Source organism: Aythya marila, assembly GCF_965140915.1.
Source record: "Aythya marila genome assembly, chromosome: 14".
NCBI classification, from domain to species: domain Eukaryota; kingdom Metazoa; phylum Chordata; class Aves; order Anseriformes; family Anatidae; genus Aythya; species Aythya marila.
Genome location: NC_139055.1, coordinates 7,872,235 through 7,884,584, shown reverse-complemented (window position 1 = coordinate 7,884,584; position 12,350 = coordinate 7,872,235). Strand labels below are relative to the sequence as shown.

General features: G+C 60.4%; 1 protein-coding gene across 1 annotated transcript in view; it reads left to right on the top strand.

Annotated features, from left to right (window-relative positions):
• LOC309883666 (uncharacterized protein) overlaps positions 1 to 12,350 on the top strand; it is a 44,013-nt gene that overhangs the window by 15,327 nt on the left and 16,336 nt on the right. The window contains exons 4-7 of the mRNA XM_082771929.1: positions 1,865 to 4,355; positions 4,681 to 7,142; positions 7,227 to 10,259; positions 12,268 to 12,326. Coding sequence (XP_082628055.1) covers positions 1,865 to 4,355; positions 4,681 to 7,142; positions 7,227 to 10,259; positions 12,268 to 12,326 — 8,045 coding nt within the window. The remainder of the gene's footprint in view (positions 1 to 1,864; positions 4,356 to 4,680; positions 7,143 to 7,226; positions 10,260 to 12,267; positions 12,327 to 12,350) is intronic.

Sequence of the window (12,350 nt, the reverse complement as noted above, 5' to 3'; positions counted from 1 at the left end):
TGTGTCGTGCCCACCAAGGCTTTGCACCTCTGCAGGGCAGCAGCCAGCCCCCAAAACTGCTGCGGTGGGGACGGTGCAGCCCACCAGGGACCAGCCTCAGTGCTGGCCCTGTCCGGGGCAGGCGCTGTCTCATGCCATGCAGGATCCCACCCTGCTCCCTTCATCTGGCTGTGTCGGAGCCCTGGAATGGGGGCACCTCCTCCTCCGTCCCTGACACCCCGTTCCCCTCTTGGCTTGTCGTGGTCCCCCAGATCCCCCAGGTGAGCTGCCTGCCACTTGCTCCATCCTCCTGGGACCCTGTAAGTGGATCCTCCCGGGGCCGTGTGGGCTTCACCAGACCCCTGCCCGCGGCAGCAGCGCCCCACAGTGCTGGTGGCAGTGTCTGTGTCCCCATTACCCCGTCCGGGGTGGGGACAGGGCACACGGCAGGGCCACGGTCACGGCGAGTGGCACCGTCGGGAGCCCTCGGGGTCGAGCGGGCTGCGCGGCGGGGAAGCGGCTCGTCCAGCATTTTGCTGTGCTGGCCCTTTAAGAGCTTCTCCCCCACCGCGGAGCGGGCAGTAGGCGGGACCTGGGCGGCGCTCTGCGCCAATCAGGAGCCAGGACTGGGGAGTCTCTCCCTGATTGGCAGCAGGCCGTCCCGCCCCGTGGCTCTGGGAACGGGACTGGAGGGGCCGCGGGGGGGGGTTGGGACGGAGGCTGAGCCCGGGCTCCCTCGACGGCGGGGCCCTGGGCACCGGGACCAGCCTCGGCCCCGTCCCCGAGGCCCCCTGGGGGCACAGGCGGGGGGGTCCGGCAGGGTCGGAGCCGCCCCCCCCCTCCTCAGCCCCACAGGCTCTGGGTGCACCCAGGGGAGGTCAGGGGGTCCCGGGTGCTGCCCCCCGACAGGGGCTGAGACCTCTGTGGAGCTTCGATGCCTGTGTCAGCCGGGTGCGAGGCCTGGGCTTCCTTCCCCGTCTAATATCTTGGCCTAATGCTGAGATCTGGGGGTGACCTGGGGGGTTGTCGGCTGGCTCCGTGCGTTTGCAGCGACTTGGGCACTGCAGTGATTTACCTCGTCCTGGGGTCAGGTCAGGGAAGGGCTGGCTGGGCAGGTGGGCATGGACAGCACTTGTCTTCAGGCACTGGCCTCCCCTCTGATCCCTGCCTCTGACAGCCCCAGGGGCTGGCAGCCGTGGGCATCCCTTGGTGCGAGCCCTCCCGGCTGGTGGTGGCCCCGGTGTCAGCCTCGCTTGCAGGGCTGATGCTGGATGTGGGCACCAACCAAACGGGCAAAGCATTTGCTGGGGAGAGAAGGGGTGGGAGAAGAGCCCCTGGCACCTCGGGGCTCAAACAAGCACCTTTTCATAGGGCATGAAAAGTCCTTTGGCCCGCGTTCCCTACAGCTGCCCTTTGTCTGCGGGCGCGATGTGAAGCCACCATTGTGGGAGCGGGAGGGAACAGGGAGGGCTTGTACCTAGCGGGCTTCCAGGACGTGCAGTTTCCCAGAGAACGGGAAGCGAGCTGCTGGAGCAAGTGACTCAGGCTGGAGGCCGGGGGTGGCAGCCCCGCTGACGCGGGCTCGGGCCCCCGCTTCCCGCAGCTCCACGGAGCCCCCATTGGGTGAGCGGGGATGGAGCTCTCGGCCAATTGGGTGCTGATCTGAAGCGGGGGGATCTGCTGCTCCCCCCACCCCACCCCCCCTTCACGCTGGGGCTGTGATTCAGCTCCCCTCCCCCAGCCCACCCCCTCCGCTCGGATGCTGGCAGCCAGAGCTACAGCCTGCTACAGCCCCGGAGCTGCTTCCCGAGCTGTGGAAGAGAGACCTGGGGATTTTTAGCAGCTCCCTGGTGCTGGTTGTGTCCCGGGTCCGGCCTTGGGCCAGATGCGTGTGAACATGGAGAGCATCAGCCTCCAGCGACCCGCCTGGAAATGGCAAGTACTGAGTTTGTTTTCGCTCTGCGGCTGGGGCTGGGTCTCCGGGCAGATCCGCTACTCGGTGGTTGAGGAGTCAGAGGTGGGGACCGTGGTGGGGAACATGGCCCAGGACCTGGGCTTGAAGGTGGAGGAGCTGCCAGGCCGCAGGCTGCGCCTGGGCTCGGAGGAGAACCTGCGCCACTTCGCCGTGCGCCTGGACACCGGCGCGCTGGTGGTGAGCGAGCGGCTGGACCGGGAGCGCCTGTGTGGAGCTGCTGCCAGCTGCGTGCTGTCAGTGCAGGTGGTGACAGAGAATCCCCTGCAGCTCTTCCGCCTCGAAGTGGAGATCCTGGACGTGAATGACAACTCCCCCAGCTTCCCCACCGCCCACCGCAGCCTGCGCATCGCCGAGTCCGCCGCAGTGGCTGCGCGCTTCCCCTTGGAGAGCGCGCAGGACCCCGACGTGGGCACCAACGCCGTGGGCTCCTACCGGCTGAGCCCCAACTCCCACTTCTCCCTGGACGTCAAACAGCTGCAGGATGGCAAACTCTTCCCGGAGCTGGTGCTGGAGCGTGCCCTGGACCGGGAAGAGCAGCCAGAACTGCAGCTGGTGCTGACGGCCGTGGACGGGGGCAGCCCGTCCCGCTCTGGCACGGCACAGATAACAGTCCAGGTTCAGGACATCAATGACAACGCACCCACTTTTGACCGTGCCACATACAAGGTGCAAGTCCTGGAAAACACACCTGTGGGGGCCCTGCTCCTCCGGCTCAATGCGTCAGACCCTGATGAGGGCCCAAATGGGGAGACACAGTACTCCTTTGGGGTGCACACCTCTGACACGGTCCGGAGGCTCTTTGCCCTGGACCCCCACAGTGGTGAGGTGCGGGTGAGTGGGGCGCTGGACTTTGAGGAATCACCCTTCTACGAGATCCACGTGCGAGCCCGCGATGGTGGTGTGCCGGAGATGGAGGGGCACTGCGTGCTGCGGGTAGAGGTGGAGGATGCCAACGACAACCCCCCGGAGGTGCTGCTCACCTCCCTGCTGAACCCAGTGCCAGAAGACACCCCACTGGAGACCGTCGTGGGGCTCTTCAATGTACGGGACCGAGACTCAGGGGCCAACGGTGTTGTGAGCCTGGAAATCTCCCCCAATGTGCCATTTGCCATCAGGTCCCTGCAGAACCACTACTCCCTGGTCACCCGGGAGTATCTGGATCGAGAGTCCACCTTGCAGTACACAGTGGAGCTGACCGCCCAGGACGGAGGGTCTCCTCCCCTCACCACAAGGCTCACGCTACTCCTCAACATATCCGACGTGAACGACAATCCACCACGCTTTCTGCAGCCCTCCTACGATGCCTTCCTCCCGGAGAACAGCCCGCCAGGCTCCCTGCTCTGCACGGTCTCCGCTTCCGACCCCGATGACGGGGACAACTCCCGTCTTGTTTATTCCATAGAGGGTGGCCACGTGCAGGGTGCCCCTGCCTCTTCCTATGTCCACATCAACCCCGACAATGGCAACCTCTATGCTCAGCGCACCTTCGACTTCGAGCTGCTGCAGGTTCTGCCGGTCTCGGTGGCCGTGCGAGACTCGGGGTCCCCCCCTCTCCGTGCCAACGTTACAGTCTACATCTTTGTGCTGGACCAGAACGACCACCCCCCCACCATCCTGCACCCAGCCAGCGATGGCGATGTCCCAGCACCCCAGAGGGTCCCGCTGTCTGCCCCACCAGGCTACCTGGTGACCAAGGTGACAGCGGTGGATGCAGATGCTGGGTACAACGCCTGGCTCTCATACCGCCTGCTGCCTCAGTCCACCGACCCCTCCTTGTTCCACGTGTCCCTGTACACCGGGGAGGTGCGGACGGCACGCAACCTGCGGGACACCGACGTGGCGGCGCAGCAGGTCCTCGTCCTGGTGTCTGACAACGGCGAGCCACCGCTCTCCACCACTGTCACCATCAGCGTGGCCCTGGAGGAGGAGACCCTGGAGGAGAGCTACAAGCCTCGGGATTTCCTGGCTGGTACCAAGGAGAAGCCGGACCTGACCCTCTACCTGATCATTGCACTGGCAGCCGTTAGCACCGTGGCACTCGCCACCATCACCCTCCTTGCTGCCCGGTGCCTGCGCCGCAGGGGCCGTGCCGCCGCCTCGCCCTGCTGCTGCTGGCTGAGTGAGTCACCGTCCCGGGACTTCTTCAAGCACTCCAGCCCGAAGCTGCAGCTCAGCTCCGACGGCACCCTCAAGTACATGGAGGTCACCCTGCGGCCCACCGACTCCCAGAGCCAGTGCTACGGCACCTGCTTCTCTCCCGGCTCCGACCGGAGCGACTTCACCTTCCTGCGCCCCTGCCCGCCCCCCGCCACCCTCCCGAGGGAAACCGGGGCTTTCCTCTCCGCTACCGGCACCCTGCAGGACCCCGGCCAGGTGAGCGCCCCGGGGCCGGGGGATTGCGGTGCCGGGCCGGGGCCGGACGGCGCCGCCCCGCGGGGCCGCTCCCTCGGGGCTCGGCGGGGCGGGGGCCGCCTTTGTCCCCCCGCCCCGACGTGAGGGGCGCGGGGGGGGCGGCGGCCGCCGTCGCTCGGGTTCGCGCCGCTCGGCAGCCGTTGCGCGCCGCGATTGGTGCCGGTGTTGCTGTCCTGGGGAAGGAGCGCGGCGATTGGCGGAGCGCCGAGGCACTCGGAGCCAATGGCAGGGCGGCTGCGCGGCGCCCCCCCCGTCGAGCCGCGGCCGCCCCAAACAATGAATGGGAGCGGTGAGCGCTGAGCGCGGCCCCGCAGCGCGGGCGGCCTCCGCCGAGGGCATCGCTCCCCGGCCGCCGGCCAGGATGCTGGGGGCAGGGAAGGCGGGCCGGTGCCTGGGGCTGCCCCGCGTCTTCTCTTTCTGTTTGTTCTTGCACAGCTCCTCAGCCCAGATCCGCTACACCATCCCGGAGGAGCTCACCCGGGGCGCCTTCGTGGGCAATATCGCGAAGGACCTGGGCACCGATGTGGCGAAACTGGCGGCAGCTAATCTGCAGGTACTGTCCGATTCGGATTCCCAGTACTTCTCGGTCAATGTGAACACCGGGGTTATAATGGTCAGTGAGCGGATAGACCGGGAGCAGCTCTGCGGGCAGAACGCCCGCTGCTTCCTCCACCTGAAACTCGCCATTGAGAACCCCGTGGAGTTTTACCGCATCGAGGTGGAGATCCTGGATATCAACGACAACCCCCCGGAGTTCCCCAGCGATGACATGTCCTTGCGCATCTACGAGCTGGCGTCCCTGGGTGCCCGCTTCCCCATCCAGCCTGCCCAGGACCCCGATGTGGGCACCAACACCTTGCAGACCTACCACCTGAGTGCCAACGAGAATTTCAACCTCAATGTGAAGGCTCGCACAGATGGTGGGAAGTTCCCCGAGCTAGTACTGGAGAGAGCCCTGGACCGGGAACTCAGAGCTTTCCACCGCCTTGTCCTGACCGCCGAGGACGGGGGCTCCCCTCCCAAGTCCAGTAAGATGCACATCACTATTCAGGTCCTGGATGCCAATGACAACCACCCGGTCTTTGACAGACCATCATATGGAGCCCGCTTGGTGGAGAACTCGCCGCTCGGCACCCTCGTGGTGAAGCTAAATGCCACTGATGTGGATGAAGGGCCCAACGGAGACATCCGCTACTCCCTCAGCAGCCACAACTCAGCTGCCTTACGCCAGATCTTTGCCATTGACGAGCAAACTGGGGAGATCCGTGTCCAGGGCAATCTGGACTTTGAGGAGGCAACGGTGTATGAGATCGAAGTGGAAGCCAAGGACATGGGGTCGCCCACGATGGAAGAGCACTGCAGCGTGGTGGTGGAAATCACTGATGTGAATGACAATGCCCCCGAGGTCATTCTTACTTCCTTCTCCAGCTCCCTGAGTGAGGATGCACCACCAGGCACAGTGGTGGCTGTCATACACGTCAGAGACAGGGACTCCGGTGAGCAGGGCAAGGTCCAATGTCATGTGTCTCCAGATCTTCCCTTCCAGCTACGCAAGGACTACGAGCACCAGTACTCACTGCTAACCAGCAGCCGGTTGGACCGGGAGCACGTTGCCTACTACAACGTCACTGTCTCAGCCTCGGATCTGGGCAGTCCCCCACTCTCCCGCCACACCATCTTGCCCATTGCCCTGGCAGATGTCAATGACAACGCGCCCCAGTTCGAGCAAGCATCCTATGAAGTGCTGGTGGCAGAAAACAACCCGGTGGGCAGCGTGCTGGTTACCATCTCTGCTGTTGACCCCGACTCGGAGCAGAACTCCCGCCTCTCCTACTCCATCCTGCGAGCTGGTGGGACAGATCCAGGCCTGGATCCAACTCGCTACCTCTCCATACACCCCACAAATGGCCAGATCTCAACCAAACTCCCCTTTGACTATGAGCAAACCACCTATCTCCAGTTCCACGTAGAGGTCTCTGATGGTGGCTCCCCGGCCCTGAGGAACAGGACATTGGTTCACGTTTTTATCGCGGACCAGAATGACAACGCCCCACGGGTGCATTTCCCCAGGGTCGGGGAGGACTCCACCACCCAGCTGCGAATCTCCCCCTCCACTGCCCCTCCTGCTCTCATCACCAAGGTGGTGGCCATTGATGCGGACTCAGGGCGCAATGCCTGGCTCTCCTACCACCTCGTGGAAGCCACTGAGCCGGGGCTCTTCAGCGTGGCCCTGCGCTCTGGGGAGATCCGGATCACCCGGGCCCTGCAGGAGACGGATGCTTCTGCACATGAACTGCTGGTGGTGGTCCGGGACGCCGGGGAGCCCCCACTCTCCACAGCCGTCACACTGGTGGTGCTGGTGGAGGAGCGGGGCCCCGAGGCCCTGCAGGGCTCCGAGGCTCAGGGCACAGACGGCGGGGGCTTGCCTACCATCACGCTTTATCTGATTGTTTCCCTGGTGCTCATCTCCACTGTCTCACTGGTGGGACTGGCGGTGCTGGGTGTACGGTGTCTGCGGCGGGGCCCCGTGCCCACCACCCAGGGCTGCTGCGTGGAGAGCGTGGCCACGCTTCATCCCCCTCCCAGCCACATTTTTGGGCGCTTGCACTACGAGCCCAAGCAAGGGGACACGGTGATGGGCGTCCAGGTGACAGCCACGGCACCCCCTGCCCCGCGTTACCGCTCCTGCTTTTCGCCCGTCTCTGACATCAGCGAATTCGTGTTTGTGAAACCCTCCGTGGGTGCAGCCGGTGCGAACCCGCCGGAGCCCAGCGAGGTGAGCTCGGGAGCGGGCAGCGCCGTCCCCAGCCCCACGGCAGCCCCGGCACCTGCGGGGCTTGGATCTCCCCCGCCCCCCCAGCTCGGGACGCGGCCCCCCGGCCGCTTGGGGGGGGGCGTGGGGGGTGGATTTTGGGGGACGATGCCTGCTCTCAGCTGCCGGGAGTCCCCGGTTCCCGGTGCCGGGAATCCCCGGCGCCCTCCCGGCGCGGCGGGGGCGGAGTGGAGGCGGCGGCGGGAGCGGGGAGGGGGGGGAGGCAGCTCCGTGCGTATTTTGGGGAAGGCGGTGGAGGAGGGAGAGGAGGAGGGAGCGAGGGAGGAGGAGGAGGAGGAGGGGGCTGTTGAGAGACGTAGAATTGTCACTCGGTCCATCCCCTCCGCTCGCCGACTTTGTGCGCCTTCTGTGTGCCGGGGAGCCGCTCAGCCGGCCGGGCTGCAGCCGCCCCCCCCGTCCCCTTCCTCCCCCCCTTCCTCCCTTCCTCCCTCTCTCCCTCCCTTCCTCCCTTCCTCCCACCCTGCCCCGTTCCCGTGGCTCCGGCGGCGGCTTCGCCCCGGCGCAGCGCGCTCGGATCCAGCCGGGGCGCGGGGGCTCCGGCGGCGGCGGCGGCGGCGGCTCCCGGGACCGGCAGCGTGGGGAGGCTGCTCGGAGCCGCTTCCTCCCGGCTCGCTCAGCCGGCTCGGCATGCCGAGGGGCCGGGCTCTGCCATGGCAGCTCCCGCTGCTACTCGCAGCCTTCTCCAGCCTGCAGCCGCCCGGCAGCGCCCAGCTCCGTTACTCCGTGCCCGAGGACCGAGAGCCGGGCTCGCCGGTGGGCGACGTGGCCAAGGACCTGGGGGTGGAGGTGCGGAGCCTGGCAGCTCGCAACCTGCGCCTGGTGAGCGAGGGTGAGCGGCGGCACTTCCAGGTGGACCTGGTGGCGGGCGTGCTGCTCCTCGACAGCCGGCTGGACCGCGAGGCGTTGTGCGGGCAGAGCCCCGAGTGCTCGCTGCACCTCCAGCTCGTCCTGGAGAATCCCCTCCAGCTCCACCGCGTCGAGGTGGACGTCCTCGATGTCAACGACAACGCGCCGCAGTTCCCCAAGCCGGTGGTGGCCTTGGAGATCACTGAGGTGGCCAACCCCGGGACTCGGCTGCCACTGGAGGTGGCGGAAGACCCGGATATGGGCTCCAACTCCATCTCCACCTATGAGCTCAGCCCCAGCGAGCATTTTGCCCTGAGTATCAACGTGAGAGGGGATGGCGTTAAAATGCCCGAGATTGTACTCGAAAAAGCACTGGATAGAGAAAAAGTGGCTGTTCATCACCTAACACTGACAGCCCTGGACGGAGGGAATCCGGTGAAATCTGGCACTGCTAAGGTCACCATCCACGTCCTGGATGCAAATGACAATCCTCCTGTTTGCGACCCGCCCATATCCAAGGTATATCTGGAGGAGAATGTGCCAGTGGGCACTCTGGTCACCAAGCTGAATGTCACCGACCTGGATGAGGGTCCTAACGGGGATGTGGAGTATTCTTTCAAAACCAGCAATAATGCACCTGGTAAATTCACCAGGCTGTTCACCTTAGATCCCCGGACAGGGGAGATCAGAACCAAAGCCCCGCTGGATTATGAGGAATCCAGTGCTTACGAGATTGCGGTTCGAGCCCGGGACAAGGGGTCCCCGGCCATGGAAGGACACTGTCACCTGCGAGTGGAATTAATTGATATCAATGATAACAGCCCAGAGATTGTCCTGACCTCGCTCTCCAGCCCAGTGCAGGAGGATGCGACCCCAGGAACGGTGATTGCCCTTATTGGTGTCAAGGACAGTGATTCTGGTGACAACGGGCAGGTCCGTCTGCAGATAGCAAAAGAGCTCCCATTTAAACTGGTGTCGTCTTTTAAAGAGCATTTCTCACTGGTCACAAATGGTCCCCTTGATCGAGAGAAGGCCAGTGGATACAACATCACTGTGAGGGCTACAGATTCAGGGTCCCCACCCAGGGCCACACAAAAAACCTTCTATCTCCAAATTGCCGACATTAATGATAATGCACCAAACTTCTCCACCCCTTTCGATACAGCTCATGTTCAGGAAAACTCTCTTCCTGGAACATCTGTCTTTTCGGTGTCGGCATCTGATCCTGATGAGGGTAGTAATGCCAGGCTGTCTTACTCCATCCTGGACAGTGGCATGCAAGACATACCTATCTCGAGCTATTTTCGAATAGACCCAGACAACGGTACTATCTATACTGTGCGGGCTCTGGACTATGAGCAGGACAAGATGTTCCAGGTGCCCGTGGAGGTGAAAGATGCTGGGTCTCCTGCTCTGAGCAGCACTGCTGTGGTCCATGTGTTCATCCTGGATCAGAATGACAACGCCCCCACCATTGTCTACCCGTCCGTTCCCAAGGGTTCTGCCTTCCACCAAACCATCCCCTCCGTGGCAGAACCCGGCTATCTGGTTACCAAAATTGTAGCTGTGGACGCCGATAGTGGCCATAATGCCTGGCTGTCCTACCAGCTGCAGGAGACCGCTGACGCTGTGCCTTTCCTCGTGGAACGCCGCTCGGGGGAGATAAGGGTCGCAGAGGCTCTCAGGGACACAGAAGTCCCCCACCGGCTGGTGGTTGAAGTGAGGGACAATGGGACACCGTCCCTCTCGGCCTCTGTGGTGATAGTCATTTCTCCAGAGGAAGACGGTGTGCAGGACTTTGCCAAGTCCTTGGACCTCCCCAAATCTTCTCCTAAGGATACCAACCTAACACTTTACCTCATCATCTCGCTGGTGTCCATTTCCCTCGTGTCCTGTGTGATGTTTGCCGTGGCGGCCGCCCGGTGTCTGAAAGCGGGCTCTGGCAGCTGGACCTTTGTGGGCTGCTGTCGAGGGTCTTCCCGCAAGCCCACCTCCCATTTCCATGGGCAGCTGAAGCCAGATGGCTTCATCAAGTACCTGGATGTGGGAGGAGCGGGCCTGACCTCCCAGGGACGGAATTACACCTCTTGTTTCTCCCCCATGTCTGAGCAGAGCGATTTCCTCTTTGTGAAACCTTTCAGCCATTCTAGCACTGCGGAGACCATGGCTGCCTACGAGCAGGTGGCCAGCACCTTAGCAAGTCCCTGTGATGGGGTAAGAGATAGGGGGGGGTTCTTACTGTCCTTCCTACATGCAGCCATCAGCACGATGCGGGCTGCCTGGCTGCTCTCAGGCTGTCCTGCTGCTGCAGGAGGTGGCTGCAGGGCACGAGTGTGACTGTCCCCTCCTGGGAGGTGGCAGGGGAAAGGTTTGGCTCTGCTGGAGGTGGGGGAAGGGGCTGGGCATCACCGTGAAATCAAAGCCTGAGAGTTTTGTCTTGGCCCCGTCCGTGCTCTTTTCTTTTTAAAGTGATTCCTGGCACGTTTGGGAAAGTGGGGTTGTGGGTGCTGAAATCCTTTATTCTGTTTAAGCCCTTTATTCTCTCCACCGTATGGAAGCAGAGGCAGGAGGTGACCTGAAAGCAAAGTTGCTCGGTGTTTCTTTTGCTCTATTTTAGAGGTGTTTTGTGGATGTTTCTCACTTCTTGACTCTCAAATGTTATTAATTACTGATGGTGCTCTGGCAAGGGATTACTTTCCAGCCTGGTTGTTTCAAGTGAGGGGTTGAGTTCCCTGCTCGGCACTGAAATCGGTGTCATTTTTTGCAAAGATTCTGGTGACCTTATGTGCCCTTGGACTTGCAGAGACTTGGGCAGCGACGTGCTGTGAAAACTTTAGCCATATGTATTCAGATGTCTAAAAACAGATATAAGTGACTGCATTTAGCTGTAGCTTTTTTAACTTTGGGATATAAAAAGTAAAGTCACTTTGTGTCATAAATGCCTGCCCTAAATTTGAAAGTAGTAATTGCAACAGAAATTCAAAAAATAGATTGGGAAGGGCTTATCTAGTGGAGGGGGGGGGGGTTGTGTGTCAGCGTGTGCAAAAACACGTGGATCTAAAATCTGGAGGGCAAGTGTTCAAACAGAGTGATTTGCATGCAGCACGGGTAGCAGTGGCGTCTTTATTCTAGGGGATTCAGTAATGTATTCTAATGTATTCTTTCATGAGAATCATCAAAGCTGTGGCGAAATTAGTAAAATCACATCTGCTGAAGAAAAATCTAGGTCAGCTGTACCCGTTTTCACTTTGCCTTAGTAATTGCATGTACAAGCAGAATAATCCTATAAAACTGATGTTCCACTGTATAGGCTGTGATCTGCTCCTTCCTAAGGTAACTGAGAGAAGTGTTGTCCTTTCCAGGTAGTGTATTATCATTCTGGAGTTAATTAAGAAGATTATGATTTTCGGAAGTATGCGTCTTCCAGACAGCAAACAGTTCTGCTATTTAGTGCTCTTCACAAAGGCGTGATTCAAACAAGAATATGCAGGCCTGCTTCATGTCCTTCCTTATTTACAAAATGCCCATTGTCTGATGCTAAAATAACAGGAGCAGCAAGTGATGCAAGGCTTACTAATGAAGTTGTAAAGTATGCTGCTGTGTCTGAAGTTTATTGTGCCTCCTAAACAAATACTATCTTTTTTTTTTTTTTTGCTGTCGGAAGTTCATTCTTTTCTCTGAGGACAGAAAAATATTGTAATGCTCCAAGGCTACAGCATCTAGGAAAAGTCATTCAAATACAATGTGTGAAATCAAGATCTCAGGCAGGCCTTGTTAAGGACAGAAGAAGGACAGATTAGGAAGGTCTGTTATCATTTTACCTTCTGGCATTAAAAGCATCTTTCTAGATATCAATTAGCTCTGCCTCCCCCACTCCTCCAAGCTCATTACTTTGGTATGATTCCTCCTGCTGGATTGATGCCCTTATCAGTTTATTTCATGCTTCATTTCTTTCACAGCCTGGTTTCCTGAGCTGCTCCAGAAGATTATTTGCTGAATAGTTTTTGTCATGCTTTTTTAGTATTCATGCTGGTTCAGAAATACTCAGAAGAAAAAGGCGGGGGGGGGGGGGGGAATGTTTTTTTTTTCTTTGTTCTAATTGATTTGTTTTACTTCAAAAGAATACACTGATATTCCAGGCTGAAATAATCCAGGATTGGTTCCCTTTCATTTTCAAAGGCAAGAATAGAGGTATTAAAACTCTTTTCTATTTTCTCTGCAGCAAGCTCAGCCTAACACAGACTGGCGCTTCTCTCAGACCCAGAGACCTGGAACGAGTGGGTAAGTGCATCCTTCTCCGTGCAT